Source organism: Colletotrichum karsti (assembly GCF_011947395.1).
Source record: "Colletotrichum karsti strain CkLH20 chromosome Unknown Scaffold44, whole genome shotgun sequence".
NCBI classification, from domain to species: Eukaryota; Fungi; Ascomycota; class Sordariomycetes; order Glomerellales; family Glomerellaceae; genus Colletotrichum; species Colletotrichum karsti.
In genome coordinates this window covers 249,510-266,850 of record NW_024065944.1, presented here as the reverse complement: position 1 = coordinate 266,850, position 17,341 = coordinate 249,510, and the positions used below count along the sequence as shown (strand labels likewise).

Sequence of the window (17,341 nt, the reverse complement as noted above, 5' to 3'; positions counted from 1 at the left end):
GTTCTCACGTCGGTCGAGTCAACCCGCCACGTATATACACCATTCACGGGATGCCTGGCATTTCATTTCGTCACCTTCCTTGAAGCAACACGAGTCGCAATTTTCGAGTCTCAGCACAGGGCTCATGATGTTTATACATTCAAAGTCCTTCAGCCGATACCCCAGCCACAACTTTCTGTTCTCGTCCGCCCAGTACATACACTTCGGACTCGTGGATAACCTTTTCCAAAAACGGGCATTTCTCTTCTGACATGTGCTTCTTTGCATCTCAAGCAGTGGATACATTGGAGTTCTTTTCACCTCAGCATTAACCAAAAACCCTTTTTCCCTTTTTGGTCAGTCTACTACTTCAAAACACACAGGGGCTTCCTTTCGTCTCAGAGCCCCCATTCTTCTTTTCTTATCTTCTGCAGGATGGATTGAGAGATGCCTTCGCGGTAGTCCTCGGAGCTAGGCGATCCTGAAACGAAAGCATGTGGGACATGATAGATTATTGTTTGAGCATGTGTAGGCTATCTGGTCGTGGCTGTCTTCTTCGACCTTTTCTTTTCTATAGGACATGAGCGGAGGAGGGAAGAGTACAGCAAATGGAAGAGGTTTCAGGATCGATGGCTTGGATTGGCATATAGGCCGAGTGAGGATCATTCCTAGCATGTGACCGAGGAGGCTATGGATGAATACCTCTCTTCAGTGCGAGAGAGCGGCCAGATGATGTGTCAACAGGCATAGCAACAGAGGCCAGTAGGCGGTGGCAGAACAATGAGGAGGTAGAATTCATCCGAACCATGCTCCGTGCTCCCGTGCCTGCCCGTGAAGCTAGCGTATGTCATTCCGATGAGAGAGAACCTTAATCTCACCTGCAGCTTTAATCCCGTTCTAGGCATACCGAGGTTTACGCCTCGTCTATCGCACGGGGCGGCGTCTTGCTACTCAGCTCCCGGACGAGTCGCTGCTCTGTCGAGTGTCGATCTTTAGGTAATGACAGCTCGTCTATTGACAACAAGGTCCAGCGTTCCGCATGGAGTCAAGCCGCGGTACGATGCGGATCTTTGAGTCGTTCATCTGTCCGACTGTTGACTGAGGAAGACTTGGCAGCTGTCGACGCGAGCTGGACCTAGCCGTGCTAACGCACATACGGCCCGATTCCGAGGAGTCAGTCGTTAGTGCTGGATCTTCGGTCGAGGGAGAGGTCGCTACTCCGCGGATAGGGCTGCTAGTAGCGGCTTGGGAGACTGCGAATATCAGGCCATTTCTTTACGGACGAAGGCGCTCGCGACAGAGTTTGGAGGGGCATGTGGAGGGGCCTAACGTCGTGATGCTCTCGGTGTGGTGAAACACGGACAGGGAGCGTTATTCGAGGGGGAGGCTGCGATGGACGCCTCGTTCTTCCTTGGGAGATCTTGGGAGGCTCTGCCAACTGGAGGATGTGTCGAGGTCTTGTTAGTCCGCGTCGAAGCACCTGTTGGCATTGTCCTAACTCGGTCAAGTGGGAGACTTGAGATGGCAGTCGGAAGCGAAAAGGTTAAAGCCACCAACCTTAACTTTCGAGCATCTAGCAGGAAGACAAGCAAACAAGTGTCCGTCCAAGAGTTTGTCAGCGGAGTTTAGTGAGGATGATTGGACGGGTACCTTTTGGGATTTGACGAGTTGGTCCGTGGCTGTTTTTCAACTCCCAACGGGGGGCGGCGGTTTTCTTCTTCTCTCGAAATGAGGGCCTTCGTATGGATCGATGAACGAGATGGGGGCGTCCGGGTGCCGTGTAACCCGAGGAGTTGCTCTTTGGTGGGTAATAGCTCCGGGGAAGGGGGAAAAGGGCTTGGCTGCTGTTGGATCGAGAACCGCACCCCGGGAGGGGCGGTCTGTGTGTGCCGTTGGCGATGGCGCGCGCGAGCGCGCGTTGGGATCTTTTGATGGTTTGTTTGGTGGTGTCGTTGATTGCTTGCCTTGGTGCGTGTGTGCCTGCATGAGATGACGGTTTTGAACGTTAGGACGGATTGTGTTGGTGTTTGAGGAAGCGGAGATGCTCAAAGAAAAAGGAGGCAGAGCTGATTATTGAACTGTTCGATGGAGGGAGTATAAGAGGTATCAGCTTCGCCTTGGTGTTGGTGGTTGGAAGGGAATCGGAGCATCATCGGATACACATTCGTCTTTTCTTCTAAATCAGATTCGTAACTACTCACTGTGCCATCTCCTCATTACTATCTTCCAATCTTCACAATGTATGCCACGGGAATCTCGCGCTCGCCGGAGAAGCTGGTCACGAGGCTCGGGTTGGAGTCGCACCGCCACCTCATCCTCTTCATCTTCCCAGTCCAGCAAAACGACGCCGCCGACGGTATCCATCGCAAGGAGGCAGACTTCGAGATCTACCGGTATCACCTCTGGGTCTTCGACTCGCCGCCTCTGGTCCTCCCCCGTCTCGACGAACACGTTTCCAACGGTTGTGGTTGTGGTGGCGTCGACGTCGGCAGGGTCAGGAGTTTCTCAAAGGGCATCGACACGACGGTGCTGGGAGATCCTGTCGAGATTCTTCGGTCGTGTCTCAAGACGTCGAGATCACTCTGGTAAGTCCTAGGTGCTCTGGTGTTTTTTTGTTCTTGTGTGACAAAGGTGTTGTTGTCTTTGAAGGATATCCTTCAAGGCATCCAAACCTCGTTTGTCATCTAATTCCCATCGTACCTTCGTTTTCATCAATTCCACCTCTTCACCAAGGCTTTAGAGATCACCTGGGACGAAAAGAATCAGATAATTCTATCTTATCTGGTTTTTCATTTCTACCCAGAATTCTAGGTCTTCAGCACAACTTCAAGCTTGCTGTTGGGAACAGAGGGTGTCAGCTGCTTCCCCGCCAGGCTGCCTTCTTGCCTTACCTGCTTCACCCCGCGCCCTGTCTATCTTCAACCGTGTCGTGCCTTCCTCAGTTAATCAGAGCGGGCTCCTTCCCATCACGCACATTCGACCTTCGCCTAGGACAGCTTTTTCTCCCACAGAAAAAACTCGTCCGACCACCTCTTCCCTCCTCAACCTCATCCCACCTCTTCTCCTCTCCTCCTTTCCTCCCATCTTCACTTCTCTTCCTCTCTCCTTCGCACCTCCATCTTCCATCCGATTCACATTCTGACGGCAGCAACAGAGTCGTCTTTGGCCAACGCGTATTCATATCAGGGATACCATTGGATGATCCCGATTATGCGGATGCCCTGATTTTCAACATGGACCATCTATCTTCTTCCTCGTCCTTGACGGGCACCACGACATTTACCCAGCAATCTGTCAGCACCTTCCATCAGGATGTTCCCAGACAAACATACACCACAGCCGGTACGATTTACAAACCCAACGCCGCCCAGCCGCTCCAGCCTCCTGTTCGTCGTGGCAGGACCCTCAAGTGGCCTCCTCCGGGAGGTCCTCCCTCTGAGCTGTCTCTCTTCCCCAAGTCAGTTCTTGCCAGCCTTCCGATGAAGGCCCAAAGCCTTTGCACCACGCCCATCAGTCCTCTCCCAGGACAGATTCCCAAATACTCGCCTCTTCAACAGAACTACGACCGCGCTGTCAGCCCTCTCACCGACTACAGCCGCGAGTCCCTCAATGATCTGGATATCCGAAGCTTGTCTACTTCTCGCATGTCTTCCTTCACTACCATGAACACCCCTCAAATCTCTCCGGTCGAGGTCAGATCGCCATTGGTTCTCAACGACAAGCATGTTGTTGAGGCGCCCGTCTCGCCTTTGGGCGTCAAGGAGAGACACTTTATCGACGCTGACTTCAGCGATGAAGAGGAAGACGATGCCACCAGCGAGAATCCTCTCAAGATGCTGACCGTCAAGTCTCTCCACAACCTTGCCTCATACCCTAACCCGAATCAGAAGAGAGCTCAGAAAGCACTTCTTCGTGCTCGGCCGGGTGCCACTCCTGCACCCTCCACTGGAACCAACGGTAGCCGCTCCGCTACTCCCGCCTTTAGTGGCGGTCTCTCTTATGGAGATGCTTCTGATACGACCAAGGATGGCTGGGAGTTTCCTGGCTTGTTCCGAGATGCCAAGTCTGATCCTACACAGGTTCTCAAGTTGCAGGCTGATACCAAGTCTGGTCGAGATCTCTCCGGTCCCTGGAGAGCCGGGGCTGGAGCGAACAGTCTTGCCCCGCCCCCTGGCCTTTCCAATACTCAGAACGTCCAGAGAAGCAACCATTTCGGAGGATACAAGTCCACTCTCGCGACTGGTCCTGGTGCTCCACTCCCTCTGACTGCCGGCCCTCCGGGTCAGCGTCAGTACCGTGTGTCGACGTTCGAGTCCACCATGAAAGCCCTCCAGAACGGTCCGCAGGTTGAGATAGGCAACGAGAGGTCAATAAATCTCGATGTCCGAGCTGCCCCTCCCGGCTTGCCGCAGAACGCCACCAACGCCAACGACCTCTTCAGACAGTCCAGCATGGCTACCCCTGATAACCTGAAGGCCAGTCTGACGACGCTTGTCCAAGAGTCTGAGCCGGATCGCTTCGACTGGAAGGAGACATTGGACCGAGTTTCTGGCGCTGAAATGGAGAAGCTGCTTGACGCTATCGCGCATTCTGATCGCGGCAAGGGTCTTCGCGACTTCACCCAGACTGCACAGCCGCAGCTCTGCTACGGAAACACCTTCAACGCCGGAAGCTCATACGGCGAGGACATGGAGGACCAGCCAAAGCCCCCGGGCACTCCCCGTACCTTCAAGCCAGGCACTTCTTGGATCACTGATGAAGAGCTACGCATTCGCAACGAGCGCATCAGCCGCCACTTCTACGCCGGCACCGGTGAGCTGGGTAGGCCATTGGACGACGTCCTGAAGGATGCCGAGGAACGTCAGTTCAGACGAAACATTGGCGCTATTGGAGATGGCCGGCCCACGGCTAAGCCAGAGAAAGTCGAGTATTCACCCATGACAGCTCAGATGGTGAACAGAATGACGGACGCCGAGGCGGCGGAGCCTCTTGTCACCATGACTTTCTCTTCATTTCTCAACAACATTGAAGCAGGCATCAGATGCGATCAGTTCTATCACGAGAAGCCGGCACAGTCCTTGGTCGACAGATCTGAGGTGGGACGTCAGACGGTCTTTGGAAACTCGTTTGAAGGGGGAAAAGAGCGTGGCGCTTGGGGAGGTCGCAAACTCTAGCTTGGCTTCATTGGCGAAGTGGCTTGGATGGGGACTCTAGATTTGGAGCCTCCTTGTGCGTTGACTGCTACAAGCAGTTCTTGGTCATGAAAAAAAAAAAGGTGTTAGACACAACCACCGCGATCGAAGCATAGGTTAATCGGCGATGGAGGAAGTTGTTAGTAGTGTCTTCTAGATTCTGGTGGTACCGCGAGGCAGCATATGCTGGCCAACAGTCTTTTCTACTTTATTCTCCCAGATAAGCAATCAAAAGTTTAGGTATCTTTCAAACCAGTCTCTGCAATGTGAAGACGTGACTCTCAGGGTGAATCGATGGGTGAACACCCAGAATTGTAGTTGCGTGGCTTCTTCAGCCGCTAAATCGTCGAGCTTAGGTAAAATTAGCGACCGCCAAAGAGTATTCTCGTCGTTGCTGTTGTCATCTCTGTCGCAGCCGCATACACAGCTCTTGTTCGTAAGTGCGTGTGCTGATCTCGCAGCCATCAAGCTGGAGCCACGTTTTGACATGCATCCGAAGGGAGAGCTGCGAGTGTGGAGTCACGTGAGCCCCACCCGCGGGGCCACCTTCCACTCAGCACCTACAGCTCCAACCCAGACGTAGCGACATCTGGCCCCTTCAAGTCCACCCAAGCCGACCTCAAGCACCAGTGCCGCCAAACACGCCCAAAATGAGTTACGGCAAGAAAGACGAAGACGCCGACCTGGGCTTGGTCAAGGTGGACAGAACGCAGGTTTTCCAAGAAGGTGAGATTCTCAATTTGGGCTCCCGTGGTTTCTTCCTACGCTTCTCCCACCGCGACCCCTTGAGCACCAGGAGCAACACGGAGCGAGACGGTCAGGAAGATGGCCCTGAAGCATTGCTGACATTGGCTCCCAGCCCGCCTTTTCAACAGTTCTCCCATCCAACCGCGAAGATGTCGTATTCTTCTGACCAAACTGTTACTCCTTCTCTACACCGGCGAGAAGTTCCCCACGAACGAAGCGACGACCCTCTTCTTCGGAATCTCGAAGTTGTTCCAACATAAAGATGCCAGTCTTCGACAGACCGTACACCTTGCGATCAAGGAGTTGGCGCCGTCGGCCGAGGATATCATCATGGTTACCAGCACCGTGATGAAGGATACTGGAGGCAGCACCGATGCTGTGTTCCGACCCAACGCCATCCGCGCTCTGTGCCGCATTATCGACGTACGCTGAGCTCAAGGTTGCGATGAGAGGGAGGAAGTTGCGCTAACAAGCTCCAGGCGACCACTGTTCAATCCATTGAGCGAGTTATGAAGACGGCAATTGTCGACAAGAACCCCTCCGTATCGTCCGCCGCCCTCGTTTCCTCCTACCACCTTCTCCCGATCGCCAAGGATGTCGTCCGCCGCTGGCAGAGCGAGACTCAGGAGGCGGCGGCCTCCACCAAGTCCTCCGGCGGCTTCTCCCTCGGCTTCTCCTCCTCGAGCGGGCAATTGCCTGCGAACAACTCCACCATGCCCCAATACCACGCGATTGGTCTCCTGTACTCGATGCGCATGCACGACCGCATGGCGCTGGTCAAGATGGTTCAGCAGTTCGGTGCGGCCGGTGCCGTCAAGAGCTCTGCCGCGATCGTTATGCTCGTTCGTCTGGCTGCCCAGCTCGCCGAGGAGGACCCGTCGCTCAGGAAGCCCATGATGCAGCTGCTGGATGGCTGGTTGCGCCACAAGAGCGAGATGGTCAACTTCGAGGCTGCCAAGGCCATCTGCGACATGCGGGATGTCACCGACGCCGAGGTGTCCCAGGCCGTCCACGTTCTCCAGCTGTTCCTCACCTCCCCTCGCGCTGTCACCAAGTTCGCCGCTCTCCGTATCCTCCACAACTTCGCCTCCTTCAAGCCGAACGCCGTCAACGTCTGCAACCCCGACATCGAGCTCCTGATTTCTAACAGCAATCGATCGATCGCCACGTTTGCCATCACTACCCTCCTCAAGACCGGCAACGAGGCTAGCGTCGACCGCCTGATGAAGCAGATCTCTGGTTTCATGTCCGAGATTACCGATGAGTTCAAGATCACGATTGTCGAGGCCATCCGCACGCTGTGCTTGAAGTTCCCCAGCAAGCAGGCTGGTATGCTTGCTTTCCTCAGCGGTATCCTCCGCGACGAGGGTGGCTACGAGTTCAAGCGCGCCGTTGTCGAGAGCATGTTCGACCTGATCAAGTTCGTACCGGAATCCAAGGAGGATGCGCTCGCCCATCTCTGCGAGTTTATCGAGGACTGCGAGTTCACCAAGCTCGCCGTCAGAATCCTGCACCTTCTCGGTCTCGAGGGACCCAAGACTTCCCAGCCGACCAAGTACATTCGCTACATCTACAACAGAGTGGTCCTGGAGAACGCCATCGTCAGAGCTGCCGCGGTTACCGCCCTCGCCAAGTTCGGCGTTGGCCAGAAGGACCCCGAGGTCAAGCGCAGTGTCGAGGTTCTCCTCACCAGATGTTTGGACGATGTCGATGACGAGGTCAGAGATCGTGCCGCTCTCAACCTCAGACTCATGCACGAGGATGACGAGGTTTCGGAGAAGTTTGTCAAGAACGGTATGTCAAGTCCCAAACATCTGACAATGCATTGTGCTGACCCCCCGCAGACAGCATGTTCTCTCTGCCGTACTTCGAGCACCAGCTCGTCATGTACGTCACATCCGAGGACAAGTCTGCGTTCGACACGCCATTCGATATCTCTCAGATCCCTGTCGTCACTAGGGAGCAGGCTGATGCCGAGGACCGCACCAAGAAGCTCACAGCGACTGCTCCATCGCTCAAGCCTCCCAAGGTCGGCCCCACGAAGTCTGCTGCTGGTGGCGCGGAGGCTGCCGCATCAGCCACGGCTGCTGCCCAGCGTTACGCTCAGGAGTTGATGCAGATCCCCGAGATGAAGGAGTTTGGCAGCGTGCTCAAGTCGTCGCCTGTTGTCGAGCTCACCGAGTCCGAGATGGAGTACGTCGTCACCGTTGTCAAGCACATTTTCAAGGAGCACATTGTGTTCCAGTACGAGATCAAGAACACTCTCCAGGCTACCGTTCTGGAGAACGTGTCAGTGGTCGCAACACCATCCGAAGAGGAGGAGCTCGAGGAGGTCTTCATCATCCAAGCCGAGAAGCTCCCTACGGACGAGCCCGGCAAGGTTTACGTTGCGTTCAAGAAGGTTGGCGGAGAGGGATCTATGCCCGTCAGCAGCTTCTCCAACATCCTCAGATTCACCAGCAAAGAGATCGACCCAACGACGAACGAGCCGGAGGACACTGGTTACGACGACGAGTACGAGGTGGCCGAGTTCGATTTGTCAGGCAGCGACTACGTCGTCCCGACGTTCGCCAGCAACTTCAACCACATTTGGGAGCAGGTTGGCGCGGCCGGCGAGGAGGCCGAGGAGACGTTGCAGTTGAGCAGCATGAAGAGCATCGCAGGTAAGCCGAGGTCGATCAATCAGTACAGGAACAGCGCTAATTGCAAATACAGAGGCAACGGAACAACTGGCGAAGGTCTTATCTTTGCAGCCTTTGGAGGGCACAGACGTGCCTGTCAATCAGACAACGCACACTCTCAAGCTTCTGGGCAAGACTGTTGGTGGTGGCAGAGTAGTTGCCAACGTCAGGATGGCGTACTCATCCAAGTCTGGCGTTACGACCAAGATTACAGTCCGCAGCGAGGAAGAGGGCGTGGCGTCGCTTGTTGTTGCATCTGTTGCTTAAATATACTTGTTTGGAGTTCCTGGGGTCGATACATGGTCGGATGTTCAAGCAAAACGTACGGCAGAGACTTTATTATAGCCGATGTGCGCAGCCGCCGCCATAGTAGGGGAGCTGGGACCAACGCACGGCAGCGTGTGTGTAAAAGGGCTGGCGGCTTGCGTATAACTAGAATGAAGACATGAAAAAAGCATCATGAGGGTATTGCTTGAATGTGCTGCGTTGATGTTCTGGGCTCTTTGCTTTAATAGCAGACCTGGGTCCCAACTCGTAGATGAATGTGACGATACCACACTGCCATACGTCTGAACCCTGTCCGCCAGTGTCAAGCCTCAACGCGTCGCCGATCTCGAGCAGCGGGAGAAGGCCCGGTGGGGCTGGAGCTGGCTGGAGACCGATGGGGTCCAGACAGCTGGCACGGGCCCGGCTAAACCGAATACGCCCTAGCAACAAAAACGATCGGGTACGTATCGATTGACCAGGGGGAAAATGACGTTGTGTCTACGGACTTTTTTCGAACGTGTGCGCACGCGTGTGTTGTCCAGTCCAAGCAAGAAAATTTCCTCTGGCCCTTTCTCCAACCGTAGCGGCCACGCGACCACATGTCAACTGGGAATCCCATCGTCTGTAGTTTCTCCATCTCTTGTCTCGGTAGAGCATCTGACCGGCTTGTGACGTTTGGCTAAAAGTCTAGCAAGATTTCCTAGGACTCTCCAACTCCCACCGCTTTCCTACCTACCTTAACCTAAGAGACCTTCCCCCACCCTCTTTTCGTTCATTTAGACGTCGGAAAGAAACCCACCCCGCCGCGTTCCCCAGTTGAAGCTATCGTCACCGCTCGCGATAGGCCCCATCGACGGATTCCACGGTGTTCTTTTTCTGCCAAACCCACACCTCCGGCTTGGCCCGCATAGCAACCCGAAAAGCTTGAACCTACCTACCCGCTCAACGTCTTCCGTCGAGGACACACCTCTCTCCCGCCGTTTTACAACCAACTCCAGCTTTACGCGCGCGTTTTCGAGAGCTTCCAAAACCACAAGCAAACCGCCCAAAATGGTCTACGTGCGCCAGGATCGCCTCCCGGCGCTCAAGGAGTACAAGTACTCGGGCGTCGATCACTCGCTGACGAGCAAGTACATCCTGAAGCCCTTCTACACGAACGTGGTCATCAAGATGTTCCCCATGAGCATGGCCCCGAACCTGATCACCCTGACGGGCTTCATGTTCGTCATCGCCAACCTCTTGACCCTGTTGTGGTACAACCCGACCCTCGACCAGGACTGCCCCAGCTGGGTCTACTACTCGTGGGCCGTCGGCCTGTTCTTGTACCAGACCTTTGACGCGGTGGACGGCTCCCAGGCGTAAGTGGTTCTTGTTTGCGAGCTCGATGAAAAAGACGGCAAAAGCTAACGGGCGAACGCGATGCAGCCGACGAACGCACCAGTCCGGTCCCCTCGGCGAGCTCTTCGACCACGGCGTCGACGCCCTCAACACCTCTCTCGAAGTCCTCATCTTCGCCGCCTCCCAGAACATGGGCCAGGGCTGGATGACCGTCTCCATTCTGTTCTCTTGTATGTCCCTCGTCTCCTGTCTTCACTTGTTCTCGTGAACGCACCATGGCTAACAGGCATCCTCCGACAGCCCTCCTCACCTTCTACGTCCAAACCTGGGACGAGTACCACACCAAGACCCTGACCCTCGGCATCGTCAACGGCCCCGTCGAAGGCGTCCTGATCCTCGTCGGAGTCTACGCCCTGACCGGCTACCTCGGCGGCGCCTCCTTCTGGCAGCAATCCATGCTCCGCACCCTCGGCGTCCCGACCTCCCTCAACATCCCCGAGGCCCTCTACGAGCTCTCCTTCACCCAGTGGTACATGGTCCAGGGCGCCCTCGTCCTCGTCTTCAACACGATCGAGTCCGCCCGCAATGTTATCCGCGCCCGCCGCGCCCGCGGCGACCGCTCTCGCGGCGCTCTCCTCGGCCTCCTCCCCTTCTTCGGCATGTGGGTCCTCATCGTCGCCTACCTCGCCCTCCACCCGGCCATCCTCAACTCCCACCTCGTCCCCTTCGTCATGTTCGCCGGCGTCGTCAACGCCTACTCCGTCGGCCAGATGATCACCGCCCACCTCGTCAAGCTCGACTTCCCCTACTGGAACGTCCTCGGCCTGCCCCTCGCCTTCGGCGTCGGCGACGCCCTCGGCCCCTTCCTCCAGGAGCGCACCGGCTTCGGCTGGCCCAGCGCCCTCGGCGACGACGTCTACCAGGTCGCCTTCATGTTCCTCATGCTCGGCATGGCCGTCGGCGTCTACGGCAGCTTCGTCGTCGACGTCATCGTCACCATCTGCGACTACCTCGACATCTGGTGCCTGACCATCAAGCACCCCTGGGTCGAGGGCCAGGAGCAGCAGGCCAACGGTGCGGCCAGCGGCAAGAAGGTGCAGTAAATTCTGCTCGCCGACCTGTTGCATCCCCCACACACATTGAGAAATGGAGAGACACCTTCGTTCGGATTCGACCGGGAAGAAGCTTTCCAGCCGAAGCATACGAAGCTTTCCAACTTTCCAATATCATTTTCTTTTCCGCCGCACGGGGACGCGGGATAGAGAGGAGACGAATGACAGATTCGAAGCTTGGCCGCGCAAGGTTTTTTTGTGGTCTTTACACTCCAGGCGCAAGCAGAGTTTTTTTCCCTCGGGATGTCTGTCAACCCTAACCTCCTCTCGGAGACAACCTCTCGGACGAGTTGCCGAAACGATGGACGACGAAAGATGAACGACACGACGAACTGAAACTATGCGGTGGGATGGGTTTTTTTTTTTTACGACGATGGGGCATAACCGACGAACGAGGGAATGAGGAGTGGGATGGCAGGACAAAAAGTGACAACGGCGGAAGGTTTTCTGTTTTTCTGTTTTTCTCACACTCACAGAGCGTCTTCTCTTCACTGGCACGCAACCAGTCGAGCTACACCTTTGGCTTTCTTCCCCCCCTTGCTTGATCTTGCTTCTTTTCTCCGGCATGGGCATGTTCAGGAGTTCCGGGGGACTTGTAATTCGAATGATACTACCCGGCGATGGGGTGGTTGGCACTATGACATGTATTCTCCGTTTTTGCCGCACCGCCGGCACAGATTTCTGTTCTTGTTTTCCCCCTCTGCTCTGGCGGTAATCATTGCTTTGCAGTTTAGATGAGAGATACCATTAATCTTCACCCCCCACTCCCGGAATATATTTGACCCTATGGCTGGCTGTTCATGTTGATGCAGTCAAAAGAGTGATGCTTAGTTTGGCTTGATAGGGTGACATGTCGCATCTAGTCATCATCGATCGGGAATCGACGAGGCTAGCTAAGCGTAAGGCGAGCAACTGCCGCGCTGCCTGATGCACAATGCGACTGTGGACCTTTTGCGTCCTCGCTTCCAAGTCCGAGGTGGCTAACAGGATCAACCAGATGACAACGTTTTCTTTCATCTCCATTGGCGGTGGGAGGTGAATCAAGTTTTGAAAGTCATGACACTTCAAAGCATATGCACATCCACGCAGGATAGAGAGACAACCAAAACTTAGGCACCGGAATTCTGTAGAAATTTACTCCAACGAGTTTCGATGACAAGCCTGCGAGTTCGAATCCTTCCGTCCACGCCACCACCACGGGTGCGGCGCATAACCCGGAGAATAATAGATCCAGGGATAATCCAAAAAAACAGACCAGAGTACACCTCCCCCCAAAAAGCATGCAATTTGCCAGAGCGTCCCGAACACGCCGAGCAGCCAGCCCACGAGTGGCGCTACCCGGTCTCTTTTCTCCGTTGACCATGCTCCGTATGTCCACCACCTATCAGTTCCGACTGTGTTGCTTGGTCGCGTCGGCGTCAGATAGGTTGGTTTGCTCGTATAAAAGGATGTGAAACAATTGACGCCAGCTTGTCTACAAATATTTTGTGACTCGTCCCTCGTGCTCCTCAAATTCGACCGTCAAATAGCATAACACGTGAATAAAAGCGATGCAAACAAAGGCCAGGCCTGCTCGCGGCGGGTTTGCCGTCAAGTCGTCTGTCGTTTCAGCAGGCATTCCCTCCATGTTGACTCCATTTACCCAAACGCCGAACCTAGCCGGTTGGTGTCGTTAAGTCCGTTGGTGTTGCAAGTCGCTTACAAAGCACCATTCTTTGAAACCCCGCCGCAAATACCGAGTCCGCTATAGCAGCTCGTCGCTGCCGCTGGCGACGCTGCCCTCGATAGCTTCCAAGATGGCGCGTTCTGAGAACACTGGCCCTTGGCCGTCGCACCTTGCCTGGTGCTTGAGTCGCTCGCTTACGTCGCCGACATCAACCAGTCCTCGCTTGAATAGCGGGTGGTTGATGATGAAATCCCATGTTGCGCCGGCAGCTAGTAGGCGCTCCCCTTCTGAAGATATCGCGACTCGGTGGCTCGGGGTCTTGTTGTTGTGTTTCGCCAGCAGATCGGAGTAGAAATCCTTGGGGTTGTAGTGCATCGGCCCGGTCATTCGAGGCTCTGGCGACGACGAGCTGTGGTGGCCATTCATTGACGATGTAGCGCGCAAGATCTCGTTCTCGGTGCTCATCTTCTGCATCTCGCGCTTCAGTCTCTCGTTTTCGGTCGACTTCTGCTGGGCTTCTGCCTCGAGATTGGCCAACTTCGCTTCGAGATCCTTGACGTGTTTCTCTTTGCGCTCGCGAAAGGCCCGTTGACTGTGAGAGACGACGTGTTAGCAGAGAGGCGCCGGACAATGACGCCGCGCCGCGGCAGCGAGGCGCGAAGAGGATTGTACGTACGCAGCGCGGTTCTGGGCCTTCCTCCTGGACTGAGCTGGTGTCATGTCCTCATCGTCCGAATTCGAGCCGCCTCGACGGGAGTGGTCGTCAAGCGGCTCCTGCTTGTGAACGACGACATCGGGCTGGGGCTTGATCTGCTGAATGGGAGGTGCGCTCATGCCATTGTGTTGCGGCTGCTGCTGAGGCGGTTGTGGCTGTTGGACCGGAAGGCCATGGTTGGGAGGCGTGGGAGGGCCGGGAGGACCGGGGAAAGAAGCATGCTGAGGATTAAACTGGGCAGCAGCATAGTTATCAAAGGTGCCGAAGTGTTGGTCGTTGGGGTATTCGGTGTAAACATCCTGCTCGGTCATGATTGTGTAAGTGCATGTCGCAGTACGCTAAGCGGCAATCCACCAGTGACGGTGGGTATTCGGGGGGCTCAGTAGGGAAAGGAATTCGTCGACTTACCGGTGGAGATGTGGTGTTAAAGTCGTCTGAACCCGCGGAGTTTGAATGGGACGGCGTCAGAGGCGGGATGCCCATGAATTGGTAAGGCTGCGCCTGGGAAAAATACTGGTGGGAGAAGTCCATGGTCGCGATGTTGTCCTGGAAGAAAAAGCGGCGACTCGTGAGAAAGGAAGAGAATCAAGAACAGAAAGCTGGCAAGAAAACGAGAGCGGATGGGCGTGTCCTGCTGATGAGGGTCCAGGCCAGACAGAGGAGGGGGGGAAGGAGGCCGAAGGGGGGGCGCGGCACAGATTGGTGAGGGTCGATGTGCCGGTAGAAATGCGCCAGTCTGCACCAGTTCTAGTGCCAGGATGACAGGGTGAGCACTGCCCAGACGATTGTTGTTGGTGGAAGCGATGGGATCGGATGGGCTTTGAGAGAGGCGCAAGGAGGGCGGGCGCTGTTGGTCCTTTGCTTGAAAGAAAGTCTAGGTCGACACGTCCGTCTGGTCCGTCCTGCTTGAAGGGTCCCTCCCGTCTAGTTGCGTCTGACTAGTATGTATATTGGGCCAGGGAATGAGAATGGGAATAGGAATAGGGTATCCGTAGGGCGAGGCGAGGCGAGGCGAGGGATCCGTGATTATATTGGTAGGTAAGGTAGGGACCTAATGTAAGGTAGGCGAAGATGCCCGAGAGACAGCGTCGAGAACGTGGGCCAGAAGGACCCGTAACCCGTAACCCGTAGGAAGCGTGGAAGGAAGCGTGGAAGCACAGGCCAAGACCCCCAAGACCTTGCCCAGGGCGAACAGACGTGGAGTTCCGAGTTTGGGGGAAGACGCTAGACTCAAAAGACGCCTCTTGGGATGGAGGAGCCGAGTCGAATGGGCGTGTTACCTGCGTCCTTGCGAGGATGGAAATGGTGTGTAGGGTCCGCTGTTGGTGAGCGAAGCGCGCCGGATGTGCTGCTGCTGCTGCTGCAGTAGCGCGATGTGGACTGCCCCGTGTGGTGCGGATTGTATGTAGGCAAGACAAGACCAAGACAGGAGAAGAGAGGACGGCAAGGTCAGGACAGGGTTCAGCACGACAAACAGGTGGCGCAAGTTTCGAGGGATTGTCTCAGTGTTGCTAGCGCTGCCGTCCAGCTTTTATTTTGGATCGTTTTGCTCATGCCAGAAGACGATCTGGGGATGAGATTGAGGGGAATTGCGGGATGCGCGGGGCGCTCTTCAGAGGGTTTGAGAGCAGTTATATCCGAGGGGAACTGCCCCAACTAGCAGAGTGAACGTAATAACTGACGAATATAGAGAGATAGGATGAGAGTAGACGTCCGGATGAAAATCCAAAGCTAGATGGTGTTCAGGGGTCCCGTCAACGGAATTGATCTGTCTGGTGTAGCTACCTTACTTAGATGCCCGATCGGAATCGGATACACCTTGTCTCAACCGTGAGTTGCCCGCGGTCTGCCGGTGCGGGAGCCGCTACGTATGATGTAAAATAAAGCAAGCCCGGATGATCTGGGTTGTCGTTTATCTCGTATTCCCAGGCTCCTGGGGCGTGTATCGGCAGGTAGATATTGGTCCAAGATAATATAATATAATTAGGCTTGTGATTCTAGCCTTTAGAGCATCCGAGTCGACCGTCGAAGTCATGGTTGGGTATCAAGTATGCGCTGGCATACCAGAGACAGACGAGAGTTGGTGAGCTGCACGTGGCTGGGCAGTCCCCAGAAAGTTTGCAGGGTTCCTTGACATCGTTCGCGACTCGTCTAGTTGAGCTGTACTGGGGGACAGTACGCTTCAACTCGACTCAAGGACCGTACCATAGCAAGAAGGCGGAAGAGCGAGCTTAAACAGCGTCCAAGGTCTGCACCGGAGCATGCAGCTAAATGTAGCTGCAGGTATCTCGTCGAAGGTTAATAGGGACGGACTGCGGGGATAAGCTTGCTGTCGTTGAGGCTAAGGGCGACGAAAACCAGCTTTGTTGGCCAAAGAGGATATTGACAGGATGAATGATCCCTGAATGGAGATGGGGCTCGGTGGGAGGCATGGGCTGATGGTTTCGTGTGGAAACACAAGGACGTTGACGTCGAGTGTGGATGGTGTGTGTAAGTCGTGAGTGTCGTGGCTCAAGGTTCGACGAGATGAGGTCTTTCTCTCCAAGGTTGGACTTGGACTGGGCAAGGGAGCGGTTAAGGTATAGGGCCATTTCCGGAAGCCCCCGCAAAAGCCAGGAGATGTCAATTTCGGTCGATGACCTAGTTAAAGCAGTCGAATGATGCGAATTCAATCGATGTGAAGAAGGTACTGGCGATGATGAGGTGCAAACTGGGAAAGCTTCGAATACAGAGCATTGCACGTGTAATACATTACATGCATGCCTCACCTGATACCTTTACAGCATCCCTAGCATGGTAGTTGAGAACCCCCTGCCTACCTATTCCAACATAGTACGAATAATGGAAGTACTCCGTAGGTAAGGTAGGAATGGAAGGAAGGAACGGACGGGACATTTTCAGCGGGCCATTTCGGCGGGAGAGCGGCCGCGTTGGTGGCCCACTTCCGGAAGCTATCCGATCCCGGGCCGCTCCCCTCCTGCCGCCTTTCCTTCCACGTCCAATGGCTCATCCATCGGTCTCACTTTCTTTCTTTCTGTGACTGTGACAGTGACTGTGATTGTGACTGCCCTTGCGTCCATTTGAACTTCTTCCGTTCGTTCCACATCTGCTTGCTCCTCGTAACATCTTGATTGCGCTAACTGTCATTTTCCTTTTCCCAAGCGTCAGATTCAGATACCTCATTTACCTGGCGCTCTCGTCTCCTTCACCGGTTGCTTGTGCATCAATCTTTTCAGACACCGGCTCACACGACGGCATCAAATCTCACGGAGTGCGTTTTCCCTTTCTGGCCTTTGGTCCGGCCGGGGTACCCTCTCACTCATCATGATGCATTTCTGGCTACAAAGTCAAACAAAATTGCCCTATGGCTGTGCCCTCTGAGCGAGGATGCAACCTGACTGAACCTACAGAAGTAGGTACCGCAGGACAAACCTCACTGAGGTGAGAACAACCTTCCAACCTTCCTACCTACGTGCCGCTTGCTCACCGAGGTTGAGAAGATACCCGCATCTCGAATAGAAACCGCCAACCCGCCCATTTTCTTTGCGAAGCTTATCCCGTCATCGTGCTCCGGTCATCCTTCCGTCTACTACGAATGCGCAGCTGTTGCCAATCGCCACTCTCCAAGTGCTCTTCACAGGTTC

At 55.1% G+C, this 17,341-nt stretch overlaps 3 protein-coding genes across 3 annotated transcripts; 2 read left to right on the top strand and 1 right to left on the bottom strand.

The window, feature by feature from the left end:
• Positions 1-5,821: 5,821 nt before the first annotated feature.
• Positions 5,822-8,866, top strand: CkaCkLH20_10965 (uncharacterized protein; the record flags this gene model as incomplete). Its single annotated transcript, XM_038893679.1, has 5 exons — positions 5,822-5,987; positions 6,031-6,341; positions 6,398-7,712; positions 7,763-8,581; positions 8,634-8,866. 5 exons carry the CDS (start codon positions 5,822-5,824, stop codon positions 8,864-8,866), a joined length of 2,844 nt encoding a protein of 947 aa, XP_038741015.1.
• A 1,050-nt stretch (positions 8,867-9,916) lies between these two features.
• On the top strand, positions 9,917-11,307 carry CkaCkLH20_10964 (CDP-alcohol phosphatidyltransferase; the record flags this gene model as incomplete). The annotated part of the gene is made up of 3 exons (XM_038893678.1): positions 9,917-10,224; positions 10,292-10,434; positions 10,505-11,307. 3 exons carry the CDS (start codon positions 9,917-9,919, stop codon positions 11,305-11,307), a joined length of 1,254 nt encoding a protein of 417 aa, XP_038741014.1.
• Positions 11,308-13,060: 1,753 nt separating this feature from the next.
• Positions 13,061-14,228, bottom strand: CkaCkLH20_10963 (putative bZIP transcription factor; the record flags this gene model as incomplete). Its single annotated transcript, XM_038893677.1, has 3 exons — positions 13,061-13,574; positions 13,659-14,035; positions 14,106-14,228. The coding sequence occupies 3 exons, from the start codon at positions 14,226-14,228 to the stop codon at positions 13,061-13,063; spliced, it is 1,014 nt and encodes a 337-aa protein (XP_038741013.1).
• Between the last annotated feature and the right edge of the window lie 3,113 nt (positions 14,229-17,341).